The sequence below is a fragment of the Rosa chinensis genome, chromosome 5, assembly GCF_002994745.2.
Source record: "Rosa chinensis cultivar Old Blush chromosome 5, RchiOBHm-V2, whole genome shotgun sequence".
In the NCBI taxonomy this organism is placed as follows: Eukaryota; Viridiplantae; Streptophyta; class Magnoliopsida; order Rosales; family Rosaceae; genus Rosa; species Rosa chinensis.
Window position 1 is genome coordinate 5928872 of NC_037092.1, and position 23825 is coordinate 5952696.

At 37.0% G+C, this 23825-nt stretch overlaps 2 protein-coding genes across 3 annotated transcripts; both read right to left on the bottom strand.

Moving 5' to 3' along the window:
* Positions 1 to 6351: 6351 nt before the first annotated feature.
* On the bottom strand, positions 6352 to 9699 carry LOC112167357 (protein yippee-like At5g53940). 2 transcript variants are annotated; one of them, XM_024304369.2, is made up of 5 exons: positions 9420 to 9694; positions 8347 to 8390; positions 7731 to 7839; positions 6930 to 6985; positions 6479 to 6841 (listed from the first exon to the last, which is right to left on the bottom strand). In XM_024304369.2, exons 1-5 carry the CDS (start codon positions 9513 to 9515, stop codon positions 6766 to 6768), a joined length of 381 nt encoding a protein of 126 aa, XP_024160137.1. In that variant the 5' UTR covers positions 9516 to 9694; the 3' UTR covers positions 6479 to 6765. The 2 variants fall into 2 exon arrangements, with proteins under 2 accessions (XP_024160138.1, XP_024160137.1); XM_024304370.2 differs by lacking the exon at positions 6930 to 6985 and having other exon boundaries at positions 6352 to 6841; positions 9420 to 9699.
* Positions 9700 to 13304: 3605 nt separating this feature from the next.
* LOC112165756 (ethylene-responsive transcription factor 4) lies at positions 13305 to 14488 on the bottom strand. The gene has a single exon (XM_024302392.2). The coding sequence runs from the start codon at positions 14376 to 14378 to the stop codon at positions 13584 to 13586; it is 795 nt and encodes a 264-aa protein (XP_024158160.1). The 5' UTR covers positions 14379 to 14488; the 3' UTR covers positions 13305 to 13583.
* Between the last annotated feature and the right edge of the window lie 9337 nt (positions 14489 to 23825).

Consider the following 23825-nt stretch of genomic DNA (forward strand, 5'->3'; position numbering starts at 1 on the left):
ACGTATAGTTTTTCATGTATATATATAAGAAATAAAGAAGGAAGAGATCGAGGAAAGCATATGATCAGTTGAGAAGGATGGAGGTCTACGTACAATATATCAATGATGGCTTGTTTTTATTTATTTTTAAATTTATCTCTTTAGTTGTTCTTCTTTTTATATTTTTAGGTTAAAAGAAAAGAAAAAAAATCAGTTTTTCTAACTTTTAAGGTCAGAATTGAAATTTTAAGGATCAAAAGTAAAACGTATGGTGAACTAAGCATTTAGTAGGGTGGCAATAGCTGTACCCAATAAAAAATTATATGAAAACAGCAATATGCCCTAAACTTGATGCTAGTTTAATTTGTAAGTTAAATCTTAACCTGAAATGATCCAAGTTTCTTCTTTGAATGACTACCAAATATTTGCAACTTGTTTTCAATTTTTGAGAGTTACAAGTTTTTCTACTTGTCAGAATACATGCTTATCAGGAATATGATTTCGATATATTATTACATCAACAGTGATCAACAACTAAGAATTATAACTAGTCTTGTATGAGATTGAGAATAGGGAGTAAGGGGGACCTTCGCTTCCTTATAAATTTGATCTCATGCGGAGCTTTGAGAAAATAATCGGCGTCAGGTTCTCAAACTTACGACTATTAACAACTAAGAATTACCACAAATTTCATTTGAAAATCGAACTCACGACCGCAAAATAAAACTTATGTCGTACACCAAATAATATTACATGATACAATTTATTTGCGAATGAATCAGTCAATGATTTTCTTTTGATGGATACATTACGGTAATTATTTCGTACTTAGACCAAAAAAAAAAAAAAACCATAGACTACTACTGTTTCTCTGTATAAGGGCAGTGAATAGATAAGAGAGAAAGGAGACTAATACACGCTATGTCAGTGTCAGCCTCAGACTCAGACTCAGACTCACTCACCAAACTCCGTCGCCATCATCGTCAGCACCACTGCTCTCTCTGCCACCGCAGCTCGGCCGTCAATTCAAACCACCCCTCTCTCCTCCGGGCCCCGCCCCTCTCCTTTTCCGTGCCCAAACCCCCACCACTCCCTTTAATATTTCCCATATTATATTCATATCCGATGATCTGGCCCCACCCGCCTCCGTCAACGTGTCAGCAGCGTGCAGGCTGGCCTCCGCTGGAAACCGGCGGGTCCCGGGCCCGAGCAAATCTGTCGGCAGTCGGAACCCACAAGAAACGTCGTCACCGCCGTCGCTCTCCCGCCAGGGTCACGTAGTAAATAATATTTAGTAACTGGTAATTAAATTATTAGTTGATCTAGAAATCTTAAACTAAAAATGTTTGTTCTTTAATATGAACAGATGCTTTTGTTTTTTACCATAACTCCGTTTGGTGACGGCGCCGGCGGTCCTCTATTTTGTCCGCGACGCCGTTTTGCTCGGGGCTAGCTCCCGCCCTTTTTCGATCTTCATTATCTTTTGTGTACTCTTTACAGTCTTACGTACTCTATCTCTCTCTCTTTCGTGGAGAGTCTTTGCTATTATTCAATCTCAGTTCCACTCTGTGACTCATGCATGCAATTAATATTGTCATGAAAATAGTTGATAACAACGTATTCGCAGATAATTTTTGAATGCTACTTTAGAAATGATAATAACGGAGCAGCAGGTTCCTTTCTTAGAAATCAGCAAGGTATTCTTTTTTTTTTTTTTTTTTTTTTTTTTTAAGGAGGTAAATTGGCTTCTTCAAAATTTATAGATATTACTATTATTTAATGATGGAGTTAAGATTTTAGAATGAAGTAGATTAAAAAAATATTTTAATAATAAGCATTAATGCTTGTACTTTTTTTTTTAAGTTTTACAAGTTACATGTTTTAAACCGCATCATATACTAAATATATATCAAATAATCAAATAACTAACTGATTAAAAAAATATATATATTATAACGTTTGATAGAAATTCAATAACAAAAGTCTAAGATAAAATACATATATATACTCAAAATGTACCCTACGCTCTTGAATAGAAATGAAAATCTTTAATTATTAATTGAATCTGTATCATATTTCTCGGCCATTTGACCTAATTTACCAAGAAAGCAAGTTCTTTATGTGACTATGCCTCTTAAAGCATTATAGAAAAATAAATGAAATATTTCAAGCAAAGAAATAATATATATATATATGACCAAAAAAAAAATAATAATAACATATGAGCTAAGTTTAGAAATTTGAGGTGAGCTATTTTTTAATATTTAATTTTTTAAACTAAAAATGAATATTTTATCAAAATTTGAGATAGGCTGTAGTACATTGTGGGTTTTTTAAACTATATCATTACTGGGGTGAAATTTAAAGGACATTAGCATAAGATAATTATCTTGAAGCTTCATGTTATGGAGGTAGTACATTGTGGATCGTTCATAGGAGGTCAAGATGAGCAAATGACATGATAGCATGGATAGCATCATGACGATAGTGACTGGGACTCATCATCATGCATGGAGAAGAAGAAAGAAGAAAGAAGAATTGAAGCAAAAATATAAAGAATTCGTGCAATAGTGAATTAAATTTTGTCCGAATAAAACAAAAAATAGCAATGGGAAAATTGCGGGGACGATAAAAAAAAATAGAAAATAGAGGGGGGTTTGGTATCGTGTGCATCACGTGGAGCGGAGCAGGACGCTGCACAGAGGCCCCGCATGGCCGTGTGCTTATTTGACTCTCTTTTTGTGCAGCGTGTTGGGCTCCACAACCTTCTTAGTCAACACTCTTAAACCCCAAGACCAAAAGAAAGAGCAAAAGCAAATTGCGGTTGTGGATCACACTTTTGGAATTCACTTTTACAAATTAGATATCATTCTGTCTATCTCTATCGGGCTGTTTTACCGTGTTCTAGAGTGTTGATATGTCGGAAACGTGATTCGTCAGATTAGTTCAATAATTATGATGTAAAATGAGCAACTATTAATATAATGATTTTAGTCCCTGAAATTTTAATATTTCAAAATATAATAGAATTTGTTAATTTGATTATAGAAAAGACAATATTTTGTTGGCCTACTCGTTCATCTCTAATTTTAGAGCGGAAACAAGTTATATAGAAGAAAATAATTAAATTGATCATGAACTTGTAAAATGAGTTTCTCTTTTAACGTAAATATAAATATAATATAATTGTAAAAAAATCTTGTATACACTGGTAGTGTAAGTGAATTAGATCTCAACCGTTGATATTATATGTTTGATATTATCCAACGGTTCATTTTTGTTAGTACAAGTGTATGTTAGTGCATTAATAAATACTCTTTCACAGTAAAAAAATTTATAAATTAAAAAAAAAATATATATATATATATATATATATATGTATGTAAACATGAAATACAAAGTGCAAAATTGTAATCAGAGCAAATGCAAGGACTGAAAATAAACCCCCCTTCAGATAAACAATCTTAAAAGTTAGCCACGGACTAGATTCTAGACAAAAGTTGAGCATTGTGACAATTAATTATATTAACACACCTATTACGTCTCCCTAGTATGAGTAGTATCTAATTAATTAGTTTGGACGGCAGAACACCAAAATAGTACAATATATTAGTAATTGTCTCGTTAAGCTTGCATTATCTTTGCAAACATCCAATCAGGTATGAGGAGAGTTTTTTAGCATAAAGATTCAGACACTAGTGTTTCAGGTAGAGTCTATAATTAATTATCACCTTCCCTCCCTCTTGCAGCCCTCGGCAGACCTAGAAAAAACCCCTAATATCAATTCCAAGGACAACCTTACTTGAATATGTTCCGACTGCAACTAATAATATGCCCTACAGGAAGAAAAGAAAAAAGGCTATAGTTCATATAGATGGCTACAAAAGAAGAAACAAAAATAGGCCCCAATATAGTCTATATAGATGATAGCTTTCGGGGGTCACGTAGGTTAGCTTTTTTCAAATTGTCCAAAATAATTATTGTGTGATTTGAGACTTTACGTGTTTGTTGTGCCGACTATTACGACATGCAAACATGTATATGTAGGAGGGCGGCGAAAGAAAAGAAGAGAAAGATAGACAAATTACTAATAAAGAGATCCAATAAACAAGTCATGTTGTCTCAAATTAAAGACACGTGATAATCCAAATTACTGAATAAATTTTTGGCTAAAATAAATTATTTTGGTGAAATTGTGACCGAGTAAAATTGCTGCTCCAATAAATGGAATATAAATTTCCGATTGAGAGATTAGTTCAAGTGTTCAACATACATATATACACATGCACACCCTGTCCACTCACGTCTGGTGGATTGGAAATATGCAAATCTTCTTTTACGGTTTTAACACCCATGAAAATTGCGTACACGATACTTAACCAGACAAACATTGTCACTTTTATTAACTTTATGGATGCAGTAACTTACTTAAAGATCTGCATCACTTGGAGCAAATTCACCCGTAGTCAAGAAAAGGCAAAGTCGAGAAGTCAAGAATTCGACCAGTCAAGTTACTATTCACTGCCATTAGACATGGGTTTCCACCGGTTTTTTTCTTGGCCGATCAAAACTGTTCATCGATTTTAACTGTTCATACAGCTTAAAGGACCGTTGGAATCAAATTTCTCCTCATACAACCGCTGCTGGACACGTGGCGTAGTACCATTCGTCCATGTCTGGCACTACAGGACAAAATCATGACCCCCACGCCGAAAGGTGGCTCCTGCTTCTTCCGTGCAGTCCACTCTCTTCTCCAGCACGTCTGGTAAGATGGAGTCAGTGGCTGACGTCAGCCACGTGGGGGGCAGGCCGAGCTGGAGCGTTTGCTTGACTGGTCAGGAGTTTAGTCAGGGCCTTGCACTTTTGTTTCGCCTTGGTCATGCAAAGCCAAGTTTTGGCTGGTGAAGAATCCATCGGTGGAAGATGAAAATTCCTTCAGCTGGGCAACACATCATCAATTCTGAGCTAGTGCCCGGTCAAGTAGAGACCGGTGGACTTGCTCTTAGCCGGGGTGAGCGTCGAGATTGAATTCCTCCTCTATCTTCCCTCTGTACGTTTGAGACATGGAGGCCACTTTAGGTCAATCTGAAACAGTAAGTGGGTATACAAAAGCAAAAGTTCTAACTGAGTGCGAGTGAGAGTACCCCTCCAGCACAAACTTTCCTTCCTTGTACTTCTGGAATTCGTCGTGAGCAATTACCTAATACAATTCAACATCATTTTAACTTACTGCTTTGTATTGTTATATCCTTGTTTCTATTTGACTCCAAAAAAAACATAACTGGCTCAAAGGTTGCAGCAAAAACAAAATAAAAGTAACCATGCATCCAAGTTGATTACATTCATCCAAGGATCATTGACCTCAGAAAAGATATGAAATAAAGGAAGTTTATATTTGTTTGATTATCTCCTTCCAGCCCACATTTTCTGGTTGCAAATTCTCCTACCCATTTTTACGACTAAACGCAGAAAACACCAAGGCAGAGAGATGAAGAAACATACATATTTATAACCTAAATTCTGTCCACAATACATACTGGTCATCGTTAGCAACTCTTCCTCAGGACCAAGCGTTACATTCCACCCTGGGTTACATTTTCGAAGGTCACTTTTGAGAATAAGCATTCGCAACCACTGTATTGCCAACTAGAAAGTGACATTATCCAATACTAGCAAAGAACTTGCACATTGCTAAAAAAATATGCCTTCCCTTGACGGTACAAGAAATCCCAAACAAATTGTAACAGAACAGGGTCAAATTATTGAACACTCAGGTGTTTTAGATATGCTCTCTATATGTGTGAATGAAATAGCAACTAGCAACTAGCAAGGGGATGAAAGAGTGAAAAATAAAGTGCATAAACATAACTTCCAAGTCAAATACATATTGAGAATCAGCAACATGATATGTAATCAAACTGAAAGGAATCCAAGATGATCTGCAAACTTGGAACTATTGAACACGTTACTTGAGAAGAAGATTAGTTTTTTCTCTATCCAAAATTCCCACAAATACCTATGCGTGTAACTGTGATCATGCTCATATTATTCAAGCTTTCATTAGCAAAACGAGTAGAGATTGAAACTGTATAAAGAAAGAGAGTACCCGATCGATGACATCGTCGGCAAGGGCAAGAGTGGTATCACAGCCTATGCATCTATAAGTTATGCCTTATATTTCTCACCCAAAAAAACCAAAAAAAAGGTTCTGCCTGGGGAATCCGCAGTCTCTTTCCCGCCCAGCTATTTCATAGTTTGATAATCCAAGACTAAAAACTGAGTAGCGAGTGACACCTTTGTTTTTTGGTTCTTTGTTCTATGATATGCAAGTGATTCTTTTTCGGTCTCACTTCTCATTATGCCAAAGGAAACTGAGACAGAATTTTTTTTATCTTTTACCACAAACCGAAACTTACGTTAATAGAAGGAGAATTTACAATATACACAATACAAGCCTAAAGCCACACTAGACCAAACAACCACGCCCTCTAGCATGGAATTGACCAATAGAAGCCTATGCATTAAGGCCCCTGCATTGTATATTATAAAACATTTTGGTGAATCTGCGACCGAGCAAACACATGGCAGCTCCACGTAACTAGATAATATAAAGTTATAAACTTCCGATAGACAGATTGGTCCAACATATATATATATATATACACTGCAGAAATTTTTATATAGATTGGACATGCGCAATCTTCTTTTACTACTCATGAAATTGCATACATGATATTTACAACAGATAAGCTCTGTTGCTTTTATTAATTTTATGAATGCAGTTGCTCAAGGAATTTCATCACTTGAACCTGGGCGAGTATCCAGATTGAATTCCTCCGCTACATCCTCCTCTATCCTCCATCTGTTTGACAAACAGAACACATTTCAGTTCGATCTGAAACTGTAGATAGATACAATAGTAAAAGCTCTAACGGAGTGCGAGTGTGTACCTCTCTAGCACAAACTTTCCTTCCTTGTACTTTTGGTTTTTGTCATGTGCAATTACCTAATACAATTCAACAACCTTAGAAGTTCTAGGTCATAACTCATTGTGTTGTGTTTAAGGTAGCCTTGAGTGTAGTCTTTTATTTAGCAATCAAGAATAAACAAACTTTTCTGCCAGCAATAATTTCTCTACTTCAGAGCAAAGTGGCTGAGATCTAATATTATAGACAGTGGGTAAATGGTCATGCATTTGGAGTTGATTGAGACAAATATTCCTTTTAAACACTAACATGTTGTAATCATTATCTTGTTCAACTGGTAGGATCCTTTAAGAAATAACTCCTTTATAGTAGTTTATAAAAGACACCTTTTTTCTTTGGGACAATTGTAGAAAACAGTGCTTTGAAGCTCTGCCATAAAAAACTGAGAAAAATTCTATAGGACCGCATATGATAATTGGTCTTTTATTTAACTACGTGATTGTTACATCTTCCTTTGTTCTGTTTGACTCAACGGAAGATGGCTATCCCTAAAGGTTGCTAGTAAAATTATAGAATAACAAAATTAATGGCGGTATTCATTACATTCCTCAATGGATCATGTGACCTCACAAAAAATATGATATAAAGGCATTGTTAAACTTATCTCCTTCTGTCCATATTATTATTGTAAATAATGAAAACATGTCCATTTCTGTATGTCGGCCTGTGTGTTTTTGTTTACTAGGAATAATCTCTATCCTGCTGTAACCATCTTCACAACAACTAAAGCAGGAAAAATGAGGCAGAGAGATGAAGAAAGCATACATATTTCCAGCCAAGAATCTGTCCGCAGCAGACACAAAAAATATCTTCTACAGTATGCAAACCAGAAAGCATTAGCCTCTCTTCCTCAGGACCAAGCGTTATATTCACCCTGGATTAAATTTTGTATAGGTCAGTAATGAGAAGAATAAGCCAACCAGGAAAGTATAAAAACAATTCAGCCTATGGTCCATGGAATATACTTTAAGACTATAAGATCCTTGAGTTCTAGACATGAAGAACAACTGCAATTGCCTTAAATTTCCATACTATTGAGATCAACAGGACTAAGACATAATTACAATACAGGTTACACCTAAATGCAAAACAGAAATCCATTTCGAAAGAGAGAGTGGCAGATGATCATTTTTGAGAATTAAGTATTTTTACGGTTAGACAAGGAACTAGCAATACTCTTTTCACTACATTGACTATCAAATATGGCTATTTAAGAGTTGTTTTACTGTGTGTACTGATCCTATGAAACAAGCAAAGACAGAACTTAATAAGTCTGGAAACGGAGCGTTTATGGCCAAAAAACAAAAAACCAAATATTAACAACTGCCATATGTAAGCCAGAAAATGGCATTAGAAGATATATTAATAGCAAAGAACTTACACATTGCTGAACAGATATGCCCTCCCTCGACGGCAGTTGAAAGACTAAACACATTGCAACCATTTAAAGTCAAATCACTGAACACTAGAGTGTTTTAGACATACTCTCTGGATGCGTAAATGAAGTAACAAAGATGAAAGGGTAAAAAATATGAGAGTGCATATAGACGTCACTTCCAAGTCAAAATATTCAAAGTTAGCAGCATGATAGAGGGTTACACTAAACTAAAGCTAAGATGATTTGCAAACTTTAAACATTTGAGTGACAAAGTTCAGAAGATTCATTTACTGCTTAATGGACACAAATTCAACAACATAAGTACTCTTTACATCGACAAAATTTCCCTCTGAACTCATCAGGGGGAAATGGCATCATATACTATTGTCAAATCTATGTATGGGCAGCTTTTAAGATTGAGCATTGTATATCTATGCAATAGTAGAGTTAGGTTTCCCCGTAATAGTCCAATTGTATCCATGACATTAAGTTGTTTTGTCCTCCCAATAGACCAACCAACCTATTCCCAAGCCTTATTTATTCTTGGTTGCTGCCATGCATGTTATACAAGAGCCATTCGATTTGTCCTATACTTGCACATCCAATGTAGTCCCTCTACTTGTATCTAGTTTCCATAGCCTACCACCGTCTTCCGCAAGAGATACCCCTATTCTCTAATATGAACAATGCTATCAACCCAATAAAGCCTCAATCCAAATCCCCAACTCAGGACAACAATGCCCTATAAAACATATCCATCCATAAACCCAAAAACCCTCCACACTATCCCCCACCATAACAACAAGCAAAGCAAAAAAAGGGTTTCACCCTAAATTGCTTCACTTATGCTCAATTTTTTCATTCAATACCAAACATCCAATTTCTCAAAAACCATTTCTGAACCAAATCCACAATTCCCACACAAAAAAAAAAAAAAAAAAAAAGGGAACCAAAGTTTCAATCTTTCCTTCATATAATCGAACAACCATGCATGTATTTCCAATCAAACTTATACAATTCAAGCTTCTGTAAGCAAAAACCAATAAAGATTGAAACTTTATAAAGAAAGAGAGTACCCGAGAGAGGACATCGTCGGCCAGAGCAAGAGGGCTGTCACAGTATTGGCATCTGTAAGTTCTGCCTTCCAATTCAACCAGGAAAATCCTCCCCATTTTAATTAACCCAACAACACACTGCTCTTCTCCCCCACAAAAATCACTGTCATCCCCAATTGCGAACTCTCTCTCTCTCTCTCTCTCTCTCTCTCTCTGTTTTGCTCTTGCAGCAATCCCAGACTGCGATACTAGACCATTTCAGCTTCAACGCCCACCGGCAAATCCCGGTTTCTGAACACACGTGGGGGTGTGATCGTTAGTCGTTATGCTCTTACATTACTCCTGCAGTTATGCGACGTGTCGTTTGTGATTTTAGTCGCAATTTTTTTATATAGAGCTGCAACAATCTATCATATGACATAATCGAAAAACGAACGATAACACTTGAAAACTTCGAAAGCAATGCAACGACAACCCGAGCTTGGTTACTGAGTGGGAGAATACTGTTGTCTACAAATGGTGGTGTGTTACTCAGCATTTTGAAAATCTCTTTAAGCGACCGCCTAAGCGCTAGAAAGTGGTCAGCCGCCTTAACTAGTCTAGCCGTCTATATTTTCAATCAATTATTGATAACTAAATTTTTTGTTTAATTAGACGCTTTTTTATATGTTATATAATAATTAAAATTCCTCCTAAGCACCTCCTTAAGCAATTAGACGCTAGATCTCTCCTCACCACTCACCTAATGCTTAACGACTTTTAGAACATTGATGTTACTACAAATGTTCTTCGCTTTCTTGCATCGATGTGCCGATACTTTTATCTCCTATACCTTTTCTATCCCATTTTTGGTTACTTGGGATTCAAATACCACTAGATATGGATGACCTAAGTACTCCTTTATGTAGTGGATTGTGGACGAACAAGTTTCATGGGTATCTTTCTTCGCAGTAGTAGTCATTTCTTTTACCGTTTTACATATGAAGCTGATTAATCAACAAAGTTCGATCAAGTTGGTGATAAACCTAAATGGTGGAGGCTAGCTAGCCAGTATTATATGTTGCTCATTAGCAACAACACATATACACACAGTGACACAGTCGCCCCAATGCGCTGACTTCACCATTGCTGATCGTGTTTGATGCTTTCTAACGCACCAACCTAACACTATTGGCCAAGTAGTGATTGTATCTATTAGTTCAGGTCAAATCATGTCTCCTCCACCTGAGGTGATATCATTTTTGATCACAGGATCGAATTGGCCGTATGATCTAGCAGATCTCATCATCAAAGGATAATGCTCATCTTTTAGTGTTATCCGGAATGAGATAAAGCAATTTGGATGCTGCAAAGTGCAAAGAATATAAGGATTTGATTCTATATACTAATCTAATGAAACGTTGAAAAATATACGAAACTAATGTTTGTCATAATTTGCTATTAGCGAAAATTTTAAAAATCGAGGCAAAACTATAGATATAAAGCCTCTTATATTCTTCTCATGCCAATTTTATTTATGATTTATACACAATTAAATATGTAAAGTGAAATATTTTTCATTTCTAAATTTACAATATACAAAAATTAAAGAAATATATTATTTTTAACAATTTATTTATATCATTTGCTCTTTTATTTTTAAGTAAATCAATATTCTACGTAAGTTTCCAACATACGAAATCAATCAACATTCTAGGTAAGTTTCTAACATACGAAACCATAAAATTTGCAAGATGTAACAATTCAAGCACTTGAGATGGGTCCTCATTTCACTCTCGTAAGAAGCATAATTAGCAAGCAAAGTTCATGATCCATCTCCGTAGTTGGAGCACTATTTCTCTATGGAAGAGTAGGGAATGTGTATGATAAAAGTAGTGAACCCGAAAGCTCAAAGGCCTAAAAGCAAAATTGGAAAGGACAATGACTTCATGTCACAGGGCTTGACAATAGAAGAAGGCACGAGGCCTACTACATTTTCCTTCTTTTGGGAAAAGGGGTAACCCCCCAAATTTAGTGTCCCAATTCCCAAAAGGACACGTAACACCACCGTGGGGTACTACGTGTCGTGTTGATTCTATCTCGTGCGCACCAAGACAACTCGCATGTGCAGCAAGTAGTCACCTCCCTTCTCACGTGTGACGCCAACCTTTCCACCGTCACCGTCTGCTTTAACAAACCCCAAACGACGTCGTGCCCTCCCTATCCTAAAAAAAACCATCTAGAAAATCCGCGGCTGCTAAATTACGCCGAAATGAGAGAGAGAGAGAGAGAGATAGAGGGAGGTGTCACCTCAGGAGGCACCAAAGTCCACTATACACAAAAGAAGACAGCAGCCGCCCACACCCCTTTTTATTTATTTATTATTATTTAAATACAATATGACGGTTTAGCTTTTTTATTTTTTATTTATCCTCTCTCCGATCATTTTTTTTTTTTTTTTTAGTATTGTTTTGTCTACACGAAACGTGGCGCTATCAGACACACACCGGAGATGGGTCCCACGTACCAACAGCCAAATTAACAAGAAACATAGCCGACCAGCCGGCGTAACTGTCTGTCTCTTCCCGACACGTCACCCTTTCTTACGGCTTCACTGCGCCGATATTATTTTCCGTTACTATTAAAGAAATAATAATTGTTGTGCAAATCTTGTTCCTTATTCCACCGGAAGTAAATAAGTAATAATTACGAAGTTTGAATTCACGCGAATTACAATATCATTGGCATGCATGCACCTTACTAATATTTAATAGTATAATTCATTTGAGTTGAACTGTTGAACACGCTTGAAGAAAAAGCTCTGCACATTCCTCTAAGTCCATGCATGCCATGCCACACCCCTATCCTACTCTACTCCCCCACCTAAACTTGCTTTACTCCATTATATATATATTTCGTCATTATTATTATAATCACATACCCATCAACATAAATATATAAAAAAAAGTTTCATTTCTGATTTAAAAATAAATCACACCTATAAGATAAACAGCATATAAAAATAATTATTTAGAATCATTCGTTATGATAAGATCGGTCAAGCAATCAATCGAGTATCTAGCGCTTGAGTCGTAACTCTCATTATTTTATGACCAGCATGTTTAAGAAGAATTCAAATTTATGCCGTTGTGACAAAGAAAAAGTTTGGTTTTTACTGGAATATACGAGTGTAGCGCGATCCAAATACTGTGTGAATTATATATCTCACCTCAATCAAAAAAATAATAATTATTTGGTAATTTTATAGAATCGGAAAGACAACAAAAAATATTCTTGTAGCAGTGGGCCAACCAAAAGCGGCAGCCGCGCTTCACCTAGCGCCCGCCTCCAACGTGGGTCCCGCCACTGTCTGGTTCCCACCTTTTTCGCGTTGCTAAGCAAAGAGACGGGTTTTTCTATTTTCTTTTTAATTACAAAGAAGAAAATAAGTAAATATCGGACGGCCGTATATCACGTGCAAATCCCAGCTCGAATCTCGAGGAGCTACCCAGTCAACAAGGAATTAAAACACTTTCGGTCTTAAACCTACAAAACCGCTCTTTCTCCGCCTACGCGCCCTATGTGTCCCCACACCCCGCTACGCGCCTAATTATTTGGCCCAATGCTTTCGCTTACTTTTTCTAACCAATAAAACAACATACAAAATTACAAACTCGGGACTCGTTTTTGACTCGCCGCCGACGAGTTTGGTCACTGTCCGTACGTACATAAAAATCCACGTATGGGCGGTGTGATTTGTGACCATATTCTCCACTGGAATTTAATTTTCCGATTCCGACTAAGATTTGCCGAGATTGCAAGACATGGGTAAGAGCTTCAAGATAAAAATAAAAGTGAACGCTTGAGAGATTTAGATTATCAGTCTACTTCCGTGAACGTAAAAAATTATTTCCGAGATGAGAGAGATTACAACTGAAACGAGAAAACTCGATAACGAAAAAAGAGGTCTTTAAATTTAGAACAGCAAACATTAAATCTGCTGCAAAAAAAAAAAGGTTCAGAACTTCAGGCTACGTATTCACATGGGAGCCTTTGTTTCTTTTAGTTAGGGCAGGCTCACAACGTATTTTTGTTTTTCTATTTTCGGAATTGGAAAATAAAAAACAGGAAAGCAAAAAAAAAAAAAAAAGTTCCTAATATTATCTTCCTCAGGCAACCGCCGCTGCTTTTATCCTAAAACCAAAATCAGGCGAGTTCCGCCGGAGGCGGCAGGTTGAGGTCGAGGTCGAATCCTCCTCCGCGAGGCTGATGATCGTGGTGGTTCAGATCAACGACGGTGGACGAATCCGAGTCACTCTGCGATCCGCTGGTGAAGCCACCGCCGGAGAGAAAATCACGGTGGATGAGATTCCGGTCGAACCTCAGCTGTTGCTGGTACTGCTGGTGATTCTTCACCATCCCGGCCCGGAACACCGAGTCGAAGTAGAGCACGTGATTCGCGGCCGAAGTCGGAACGCCGATGACGGCTCCGATCGCCGGAATCTGGTGATGCTGGAAGGGAAACCTCATCGGAGCTCCGAATCCGGCGTGGCCGCTACTGACGCCGTGAGCGAGGTTCAGATCCAACGGCGAGGAGGACTCAACCATCATAGCCGGCTCCCGGCTGGACGACTCCACCGTGCTGCTCTGGCTCGGGCTGTGGCTGTTGCTATTTCCGCCGCCGTTGTTGTTGTTATTGTTATTTATATTATTACTCCCAACATTTTTCTTGAAGAGACTGAGATTCACATTCTCCGACGGCAGCGGGAAGTTTGTCTTGGCCTTGGCGCCACGGAACTCCCGCGCCGCGGTGTCGTATGCTTTGGCCGCCTCCTCCGCCGTGTCGAAGGTCCCGAGCCAGACCCGGCTCTTCTTCCCCGGGTCCCGAATCTCCGCCGCGTACCTCCCCCACGGCCTCTTCCTCACTCCCCTAAAATGCACCTCCTTCACGTTGCCGTTAGGTTTAGCCGTGGTGGCGGTTTTCTCGGTTCTCGGTGCCATGAAACGGCTGCGTTTTGATGCGGTTTTGAGAGAAAAGGAAAGAGAAGACTCTGTTTGTGTTGTTCAGATATAATGAGAAAGGTGTGATGGTTTGAGCGCAATGGAGGACTGGGGGGGGAGGGGGCGTGGTTATATAGAACAAAATGAGGGGAGGAGAGAGAAAATTAAAAAAAAAATTAGAGGAATTAGGGGAGGGCACAGTCAACGAGGAAATTGACTCTGAGAGAGAGAGAGAGGTTAGGGGCGGCTAAGTGAGTGGGGCAATTTAGTAATGTTAGTTCCCGAATTACGTGGCATGTGGGTTGTCTGTCTCTCACCTCCATCATTACCACATCTAACGGCTGCAAAACGCCCTCTCTTGATTGCGTGCGGTGCTCTTTTGCCGCCTCCCCACGCTACCTCCCTCGCGCGTGGTGTCCACTCTCCATTTTTGGTTCGTCTACTATCTCGCCGCGTGACTTGGTTTTTTTTTTTTTTATTGCCCACGTTTTTTTTAACCCCCCCATTGAACCGCTCGCTTTGGACAAAACGGGAATTTCGTTATTCCCCCCAAGCACCAATGGATCAGCGACACGTGTGGTTCTTACGCGGTTAAATGGTTTACGTGGGTGGAGTTTCTGACTGCAGTATGGTTAATCTCCGACAGGTCCCATGTACGGCGGCCGTTTTAACGTTTCGTGATTTGCACGCGCTGTGACACTGCTGTTAATATTTTTACAGTTTAATCCGGAAAAAAAGACACGGCCTTCCTGATTTACTGTTTTTTAACCCACCAGTTCGGCACTGGTCATAGATAATTTTAGCAAACCCGTAATGGCGTTTTTACTCTTTTTTTCGGTTTTTATTTTCTTATATACATGGAAAGCAAGTAAAGGTTTCTTCAATATCATTATTCGCTTTTATTTTTACATTTACTCGTTTTATTATAAAAAATTATGCGTCAGTCTGACACTTCAAGTCAAATATGACACAATACGTTAAACACTTGAAATAATAGTTTTAGTCTAAAAAACATCTCGAGTAAAGCAGTCAAACAAATGAATCAGTTCAATTGATTAATAACCATAATGTATAACCGATCTACCGAGTGCCGCATGAATAATATTATCGACTACCAAGCTTCTAGCAAAGGGTGGGGTTGGGGTTAGTTGTGGTATTTCAAATGTACAACATGAGAAATTTGTAGTATCTAATTTTATTACCCTGCTTACATGTGACATCTCATCATTAGCCGACTCAACCAATTACGTTATTTTTTCTTATTAAGTAATTATATCTTACGTTACTCTTTCTTTTTAAATGATCATATCAATTTAGTGGACCGACCACCTAAATCTCTTAATTTTATTTTTATGTGCTTATTTATTGTATTTATCTTATAAAATGAATTAATTGTTGTATCACGTTATAGAATGTAAGAGAAGACTATTGGATGAATAATATGCGGCCTTTAATAGGTCAATCAGAATGTGATACAAGTAACGCATCAAACAGCTCTCCATCAAAAAGTTATTTGGTGCATGTAGACCCCGATATTATACAAGGTACGTGACATGTACCAATCATAAACACCATATGCAACTGTATCAGATTATTACTCCTTTTAAATTGTAGTCATGCATTAGTTTGAGCCTTTGAGGTAACCATGCATACAGCTACTTGTCAGATTTAGTTGCTTTCTGACCAAGTATAAGCTAACATTTATCACGTAGATTTTGTTTAGATTGCACATTTATTGGGAAATCTAACTTTACATGTAGGAGGACGAGTGGCAATAGTAGTTATATGTAGACTTTCCATAAATAACAGACATGATAGCTTGACGTTATAATATTTAAATTTTGTGTTTCGGAAGTTTTCATTCATACTATTCGATAAGGTATTATGTTAAAATTCTTTAAATAGAAATTATTCTATGCACCATCGGTGTAAAGAACCCGATATTTATAAGATGATTTTAACTCTTGATATTTATAATTAATATTTTTATTAATAACGTAAGAGTGTATTTAATATAATCTAACTATCCATTTATGTCGGTGCAAGTACACGTCGGTGCACTGAATCCTCCCCCTTCTTTAAAAACAAAATAAGAAATCCTATTCTTTTAATGACTTTATCACCTCTAACAATGATAGTCATTTTCAAGTAAATATTGAACTATAAGTGTGAAATTTGGCTAAGGAATTAATAATTTTATTTTCTAGCAACGTATTGATGAAATAAATTGGCACATTAACAAAGAGAGAACGAGTAGAGATTAATTTTGGCCAGCGAGGCATTGGCTATAGCCGAATACCAATATACACTCACTGCAAAGTGAAATTTTATTTTATTTTAGTTAATCGGTTAGAGTTGAATTTCTCTTTATAGCTAGCTGTTGATAATTCTTAAAAATAAAATTGATAACGGCCTGTGTTGGGGTTGCTCAATACCAAAATTACAGGTGTCATTGTTGGACCAGTAATTTGTCATTTCTTTTGGAAGTGCATTACAACAATGTTTTATCTTCAAACATCAACGATGGTGAAGATATTGTCGGCTCTATGAGCTAAGATTAAGCCACAGTTTTTTCTGTGGACCTAAAAAGCAACTGCATTAATTTTTAAACCAATTTGGATAACTAATGTAACCTAAAAATGGATAGAAATTAAAACAAAACAACAAATGTTGCCCGGTATTATTTAATTTAATGACATTTTTTTATTTGTAAATGTGAGGTCGTAAATTTAACTCACAAGATATTAATTTTTTATTATAAGTTGTTCATCTAATAAAAATAATTAAAAGAAAAAAAAAGTTAGTAAGATTTGCATCACATGTGGAACATGTTCAATTATCATTAAACTAGAATTTTCAGTTGTGAATTCTAACTAGAATGACCAACTACAAATAATTAGGACATGGTGTCCAGTTGTTTGGCAACCCAAATATTCAATGTTGGAGTTAATAATTGTATGATTATCACTAGTGCTGTGCTTTGCTTTTATCATATGATTTAGAACGATATTGGTTCATATAGTACGTAGCCTAGTTTGAAAAATTATTGTTTAGGGGAGAATGAGATGCGGCCACCTTATCGTCCATATCTAGAAAAAACACAATCACATAAGGACATAAATTATTTGCTTTTTATGTTTTCTAGAACAACAACCAGAACTGCACCAACCACTACTGAATTATGAACAAGCATAATTTGTACAGCTGCTCATTGCCGCCAAATAAATCATAGATCTTCGGCCAAAGAAATACAATCCACCAAATCAGCGAAATTAAGAGCGTATTTTGTTATTTGTATGTGCATTCTTAAAGTAACGTCAGATTAATTCTTTAAAATGATTGTCGGTTCATTCTTTTTATAAAAAGACAAGATTCTCTTTTAATAATTATTTTCGATTATTGAATTTATAAGTGGGTGTTATCTTTATTTTACTTAAAAGTTAAAATAACACGCTGTGAAACTCTAATCTCAAATTATATGTTTGATACAGTAACTAAGTATTCATAATATTGATCACATCAAATATCAACTTCAAGATTTGATTACGTAATACTCCCAAACATCATTCAAAAAGCCAACACAAGAGCTGAACTTTAAACCCTAACCGATCCATATTAGACTACAACGTGAAGCCAAACCCTAACCCTAATCAATGGCTTTTGCATTATTAATATATGACAGAAACAAATAAACCCTACATGTTTTAATTAAGCGCGTATTAGTGGATACTTTTATTCATGCGAAGCAGCGCTATCAGAAACAAGATACGATCTCCCATATATCTCCTGACACGTCCCATGAGAGGGAGAGACTAAATTAAGAATAAAACCCAGCAGGGTTGTTACGCGCCACCTGCCAAGAGCCAAGGTACGGTGGTTAATTTCCAGAAGATGAGATAAGCTTGTAATGTTGCGTAGACGATTATGCGAATCTAATCTGCGATGGATTTATATGCATGTATCATGCAACACATGGTTTAATACGTGTCTCCTCTAATTGGCTGACAGCAATACCTAGTTTGATTGCTACTGATACTACTACTCGTGATGACAAGTCAGTGTGTAGCCACCATAGCAGCACAGCCACTGGTAATTATTAAGCGCGTTAATGATTTCGGTGGCTGAGATCGATCGGAGTAAGGGCAAAGAAGCAGTCAAAGTCAAGCGCCATCGGCATCAATCTATTAACTTCTTTTGTTCAGTGCATTATGACATGTGGTGCTTCCTAGAGCGAGGGTTAGGGCTACTATTTGGTTTTTGTTTTTGGGGGCAATATAGATGTGATAGATACTAATATACTGCCCACATTAATACGTATGTTGTATACTGATTTAACTCGAATTACGGTGTTGATCGAAGTCGTACGACACGTACGCCGGTTTAATCATTTTTGGCTGCGAGAGAATTTGAATGTTTAGCGAGAATGAGTAGTGAAGGTGAAAAATTAATGGAAGAGTTTCATACAGCATAAATTTATGATGATTAAGTCTAATCTTATTGAAAGGAAGAAAAAGACCCTAAAGAAGAAGAAATCTTTCCCTTCACGTATTTAGTAAGTGCTTGATCAAAAAGAATATACTTTTTGGGTGTAATTGAGACCCGACCTTCATCTCCCTCTAAATTCTATAATTTTTTTCGTCTCAAACAACATTACTTATACCAATCACCAATCTTTTCTTTTACGCTTACATTATTATAAATCACAAACAATAATGTTATCTTAAATTTTTCAATTACTTTTATAGAGATGTCAAACATTACGTTTAAAATTCTCCATCCCTAAATATTGACAAATTAAGGAGTATGATTTATTTCTTGATTATTCACTTTGCACACTGAACGATATGCCTACTATAAGTGCAACATCTAGGTAAAAAATCACAGTAAAAGTCGGGTCAAAATAATTTTCTGATCCGGCGAATTATAAGGGCTAAACCCTAGCCATGCAGGCAAATAATCGAGGGTGTGAAGTGTGAAGTGTGAACTGTGACCATAGACTACGGAGTATGAAAGCGAGGGAGTAGTGTTTGGTGGAGCAGTCAAGTCTTGAGCATCAATTTCATGCACATAATATGTTGGTGGCTACTTAAATGCCGTATTATTGCGTGTTGACTGTATTCCATCAATTTCTTCAATGTGTAAATTATGCTTTGGACTCCTTCTCGATCTTGGTCAAAATTATATCTAGGGTTTTCATTGGTATTATCCAAAATCGTCAAGAACTTTTTTACCAAGAAAATTAATTAATGGTACGAATAGCAGTTTTAAATCATTGATGGACTTGCATAGAGACAAATGAGTGCTGCTGCCTTTAGTGAATTTTTCTTTCTTTCTTTTCTCCAGTAAAGCATGTTGAATATAATAGAACGAGTTCTCTTTAGAATCTAATGTCTGCGCTCCTATTTTCAGTCTTTATTTGAATTTTAGAGACAAAATTCTGAGTTCTCTGTGGTTTTAATCATCATGAATGAGAGAGGTTGTTGGGGGAGAGTTGAGTTGGGAAAAGAAAAATAACTAAACTGAAAATGAGAGGTTTGGTATGAATTGCTCGACAAACGAGAGCAAAAGTATTGACTTTACCGATTCTTGCCTACCATACAAGTATATTTTTGTCATTAACGTGAGCTGCACTGTGAGTCAACACTATGCAGGAAAGAATGAAAAACGAAAAGCACGACTGAGGATGACATGTCGACTTGGATTTGAGCATGGAGGCTCGAGATAGATATATGGAGTGTTGCCTTTTCCAGTTGGTTAATTACTCGCACCTGGATCTTCAGATCTACGTTTATACTTGTTAGAAATTTCATAATTGATTATTAAATATTAAATGTTATTTGAATGGAAATTATAAAAAGATACATTTCCTGCAACTGTCATTAGGGAGTTACATGTAAGATATCTGTTGAAGGAGTCCTACCGAACTAAGACAATGTTCTATTATGAAACAATGCGTTTGTTGCTTCAAATCAACATATACTTTCATTCATGAAGAGTTGTCTCACTCTTATAAAACAAGCATCAATTCCATCTATCTGTAATCATTGATTCATTTTGGAATTCCTTTCCATCAAAAGTTTATTCTGAAATCATTCTAGCATACAAGAGAGTATCACACAATTTGTGTTCCTCCGTTTTCTAGATTGCTATACTTCTTCTAGAAAAAGTTTGATCGTTGAATTATTGGTTGACGTTTGCCAATTCCAATTACCCTTCAAGAAATAACTAAGTTCTAGCCTCGATTATTATCAAAAAAGGTTGTCTTAACTTTCTATTTGCTCTTCTACGTGATTTGATAAATATAATTACAACAATATTTCTTTTTAATTTTTTCAACAATATTTAACTCTTCGAAGCATTTCATTGCTTATCATGCGCTTTCTGGGTGTGGAGAATGTATTTGCATTTGACGGAGGGCATGGGGTACCAGTAAAAGAAGGTAACCCAAAATTTGATTCGCCTGTGGCTGCCATTTTCATTCATTAATTATGAATGTATCAAATCAGGATGTGATTTGCTTGACTAGATCTGAAGTTATCTATTTGTTTTTGCAAGTGATCGATTAATTAGAAATACAACCAAGGTTCCAATGTCGTAGTCTGTGAGATGATTGAACGATAAGGCGTTGGTGACTTGGGCCGACATATTTTCCATAGCGGGCAACCATCTAATCGACAGTTAAGTTTTGGGTTCAGTACTAACAAAAGTTGGAGGAATAATCTTGGGGAAAAAGTTAAAGAACTGGTGTATACCTATGAACTTAGGGGAATAAGCAAAAATCAATATATACAAAATGATATTGAGTTGCTCAATCCAAATTAGGGTTGTGTAAAATTCGGTCCCAACCAATTAACCAACAATAGTACCCTAAATCAGCCAAATTTTTTGAGTTGGTTCAACTTGTTGGATTAGTTGATTTATTATTATAGCCTTCACATATTATAGTCCTTCGAATAGTATATAACAAAATAAAAGAACCAAAGCTATATGCTAGAAACATAGCTTCACTATCTCTTTCTTTTCTACATTTCGTTTTCACATCCATCGTTAGAACTAGGGGCGGATCCAGAAATGAAAACCTAGTGGGGCTAGAACTTCTTAACCAAAAAAATAATAATAATAAAATAAAATATCGGCGATAGAAATTGATTAATTGATTAACACCATGCCTACAATTCTGTCGAAACAGACCACAGACTTCATGTATAAGAGCCCAATAAGAGAAAAATCCAAACAAAAGCATGAGTTAGAAGGAAAACACGCCCTTTGTTGATTATCATATAAACAAAAAGACTCAATTTTGTTCTTTTGATGTAAAGCTACTACAAAAGATTCAGCCTTTATTAATCACTATACCAAAAAAAAAAAAAACACACACATTTATAATCAAACACAAGATGTGGAAGCAAAGCTGCTATGTGTCTCCATTGGCGCTACAAAACGCATATCCTTACTAGCACTTTAATTGATAAACTTGTTAATTAAAACTAGTTCTATAACATCACTTGACAAGTTGCTAATTGGGAAAATGATCATTTACCCAATTTTGAGGTTAATTAACCCCACTTATCCAAACACTCCAAGAAATTATTTCCCTATTACCCAATTAAGTTTTTTTTATTCATTTTTATTTATTTTTGGGACAATTTTGCCTTCTTATTCTTTGTCACTTAGAGAAAGAAGTCATTGGAGAGATCTTGCTTGACTCCGGTGACAAGTGGCCAGCCGCGGACTCCGGTGGCGGACTCCGGCAACCGGTGACTGGTGATTGGAATCCGGCAACCGATGACAGGAATCCAGAATCCGGCTACCGGATTGGTGACCGGATTCCCACGTCTGAATTTATTGCCCCCTAATGATACCCAGTAACCATATTATTGCCTCCCAATAACAAGTTCATTGAGGATCAATAATTAGTGAAAAATGAAGATGTTTTTAATTTTGAATGTTTTAGTAGGTTTATCCAAATAAATAATCTTATTATTGCCCCCCAGTAATATTATTATTGCCTCCCAATAATTTTATTATTACCAACCAAATTATAATAAAAAAAAGGGAAAATGTCATTTTTCTCAGTGAGTGACAAATCTGGCTCTCTCACTTTCATATTAAAAATGTTATAAGTGCATGATAAAGTTACTTGTTTTAATAATTAGCGACAAGTCTCACTCTCTGGCTCTTTTGCTGGAGATTGTTGCGATATCGGGAGAGTTGCAATACGCCAACACCGAGAGCTAGTGCCTGTCGCTGTCACTACCGGGAGATGGGAATGGGTGCCTAGATCAATCTTGTTGTGGGCTCTTCAAATGAGAGAGAGAGAGAGAGAGAGAGAGAGAGAGAGAGAGAGAGAGAGAGAGAGAGAGAGAGAGAGAGAGAGCTGCTGGGATGCAGCTGCCAGAGATGATGAGGTTAATGGTGCGAAGTTGCCGAGAGGAAGAATGATGCCAAGATGCAAAATGGTTGTCGGGGGAGTGAGGAATGGGTATCAAGGGAGGACTCGGGTGCCCAAATTAATGGTGAGTGTTTGTCTCAAATTATCAAATCGAAGGGATGGTACTGGTGATCGTCACTGGAACTAATCAAATGGCACCAGCGATGGCGCGTTGGCGAGTGATTTTATTTTTGGCCATTGCCGGACGATCTGGAGAATGAGTTTTGCTTGTTTGAGGAGTGTGAGCACTATTAAGGCAGTGGTGAGTCGTAAAAAGTTATCGAAGTCTCTAAACCAAGGAGAGAGAAAAACTGAGATCTTGTTTCTCTCTCTTCAAACATGAACCCATAACGTCAAGCTTGTCGGTGCGTGAATCTACTTCCGGGGAGTCGCCGCACGTGATAAAGGCCGGTTTTGAGTCGCTAGAGATTGGTGGATGCCGTGGTGGTGGAGGTGAGGCGCGGTGATGACCGAAAGTTGGTGGTGGAGGTGAGGGGCGGTGATGACATGAAGTTGGTGTTGGAAGAGAGAGAGAGAGAGAGAGAGAGAGAGAGAGAGAGAGAGAGAGAGAGAGAGAGAGAGAGAGAGAGAGAGAGAGAGAGAGAGAGAGAGAGAGAGAGAGAGAGAGAGAGAGAGAGAGAGAGAGTAGTTTGTTAATTAAAATGAGGGCAAAACTGTCATTGATGTTTAAATTGGGTGAATGTGAGTAAAAACTCTTAGTGGAAGTAAGCAATTTTTAGGCTTAAATTGGGTAAGTGGTCACGACCCCGTTGCTAATTCCATCCAACTCCATTCTCAGTTCGGAATTGGGCTTGTGTCTTTTTCTTTGCTCCATATCAATCATTTTCCTTTATTCAAAAATAGGATGATATATAGTATTAAGCAAGGGCCGCTACAAAAGCATCAAAATATAAATTTTATGCCAGAGTTGAAATTATAATTGACTGGTGTTATACTTTTAACAAAGCCTCCTTTGTCAAGGAAAAAAAAAACTTTTAACAAAGCTTCAAGCTTGG

Excerpts from the sequence above, each read along its gene's own strand:
- LOC112165756 (XM_024302392.2), bottom strand. The coding sequence starts at position 14,378 with ATGGCACCGAGAACCGAGAAAACCGCCACCACGGCTAAACCTAACGGC.
- LOC112167357 (XM_024304369.2), bottom strand. The coding sequence starts at position 9,515 with ATGGGGAGGATTTTCCTGGTTGAATTGGAAGGCAGAACTTACAGATGC. Across the intron at positions 8,391-9,419 it reads CCGACGATGTCCTCTCTCGG|TCTTTCAACTGCCGTCGAGG; the intron begins GTACTCTCTTTC and ends CAATGTGTTTAG. Across the intron at positions 6,986-7,730 it reads AGATTCTTGGCTGGAAATAT|GTAATTGCACATGACAAAAA; the intron begins GTATGCTTTCTT and ends GAATTGTATTAG.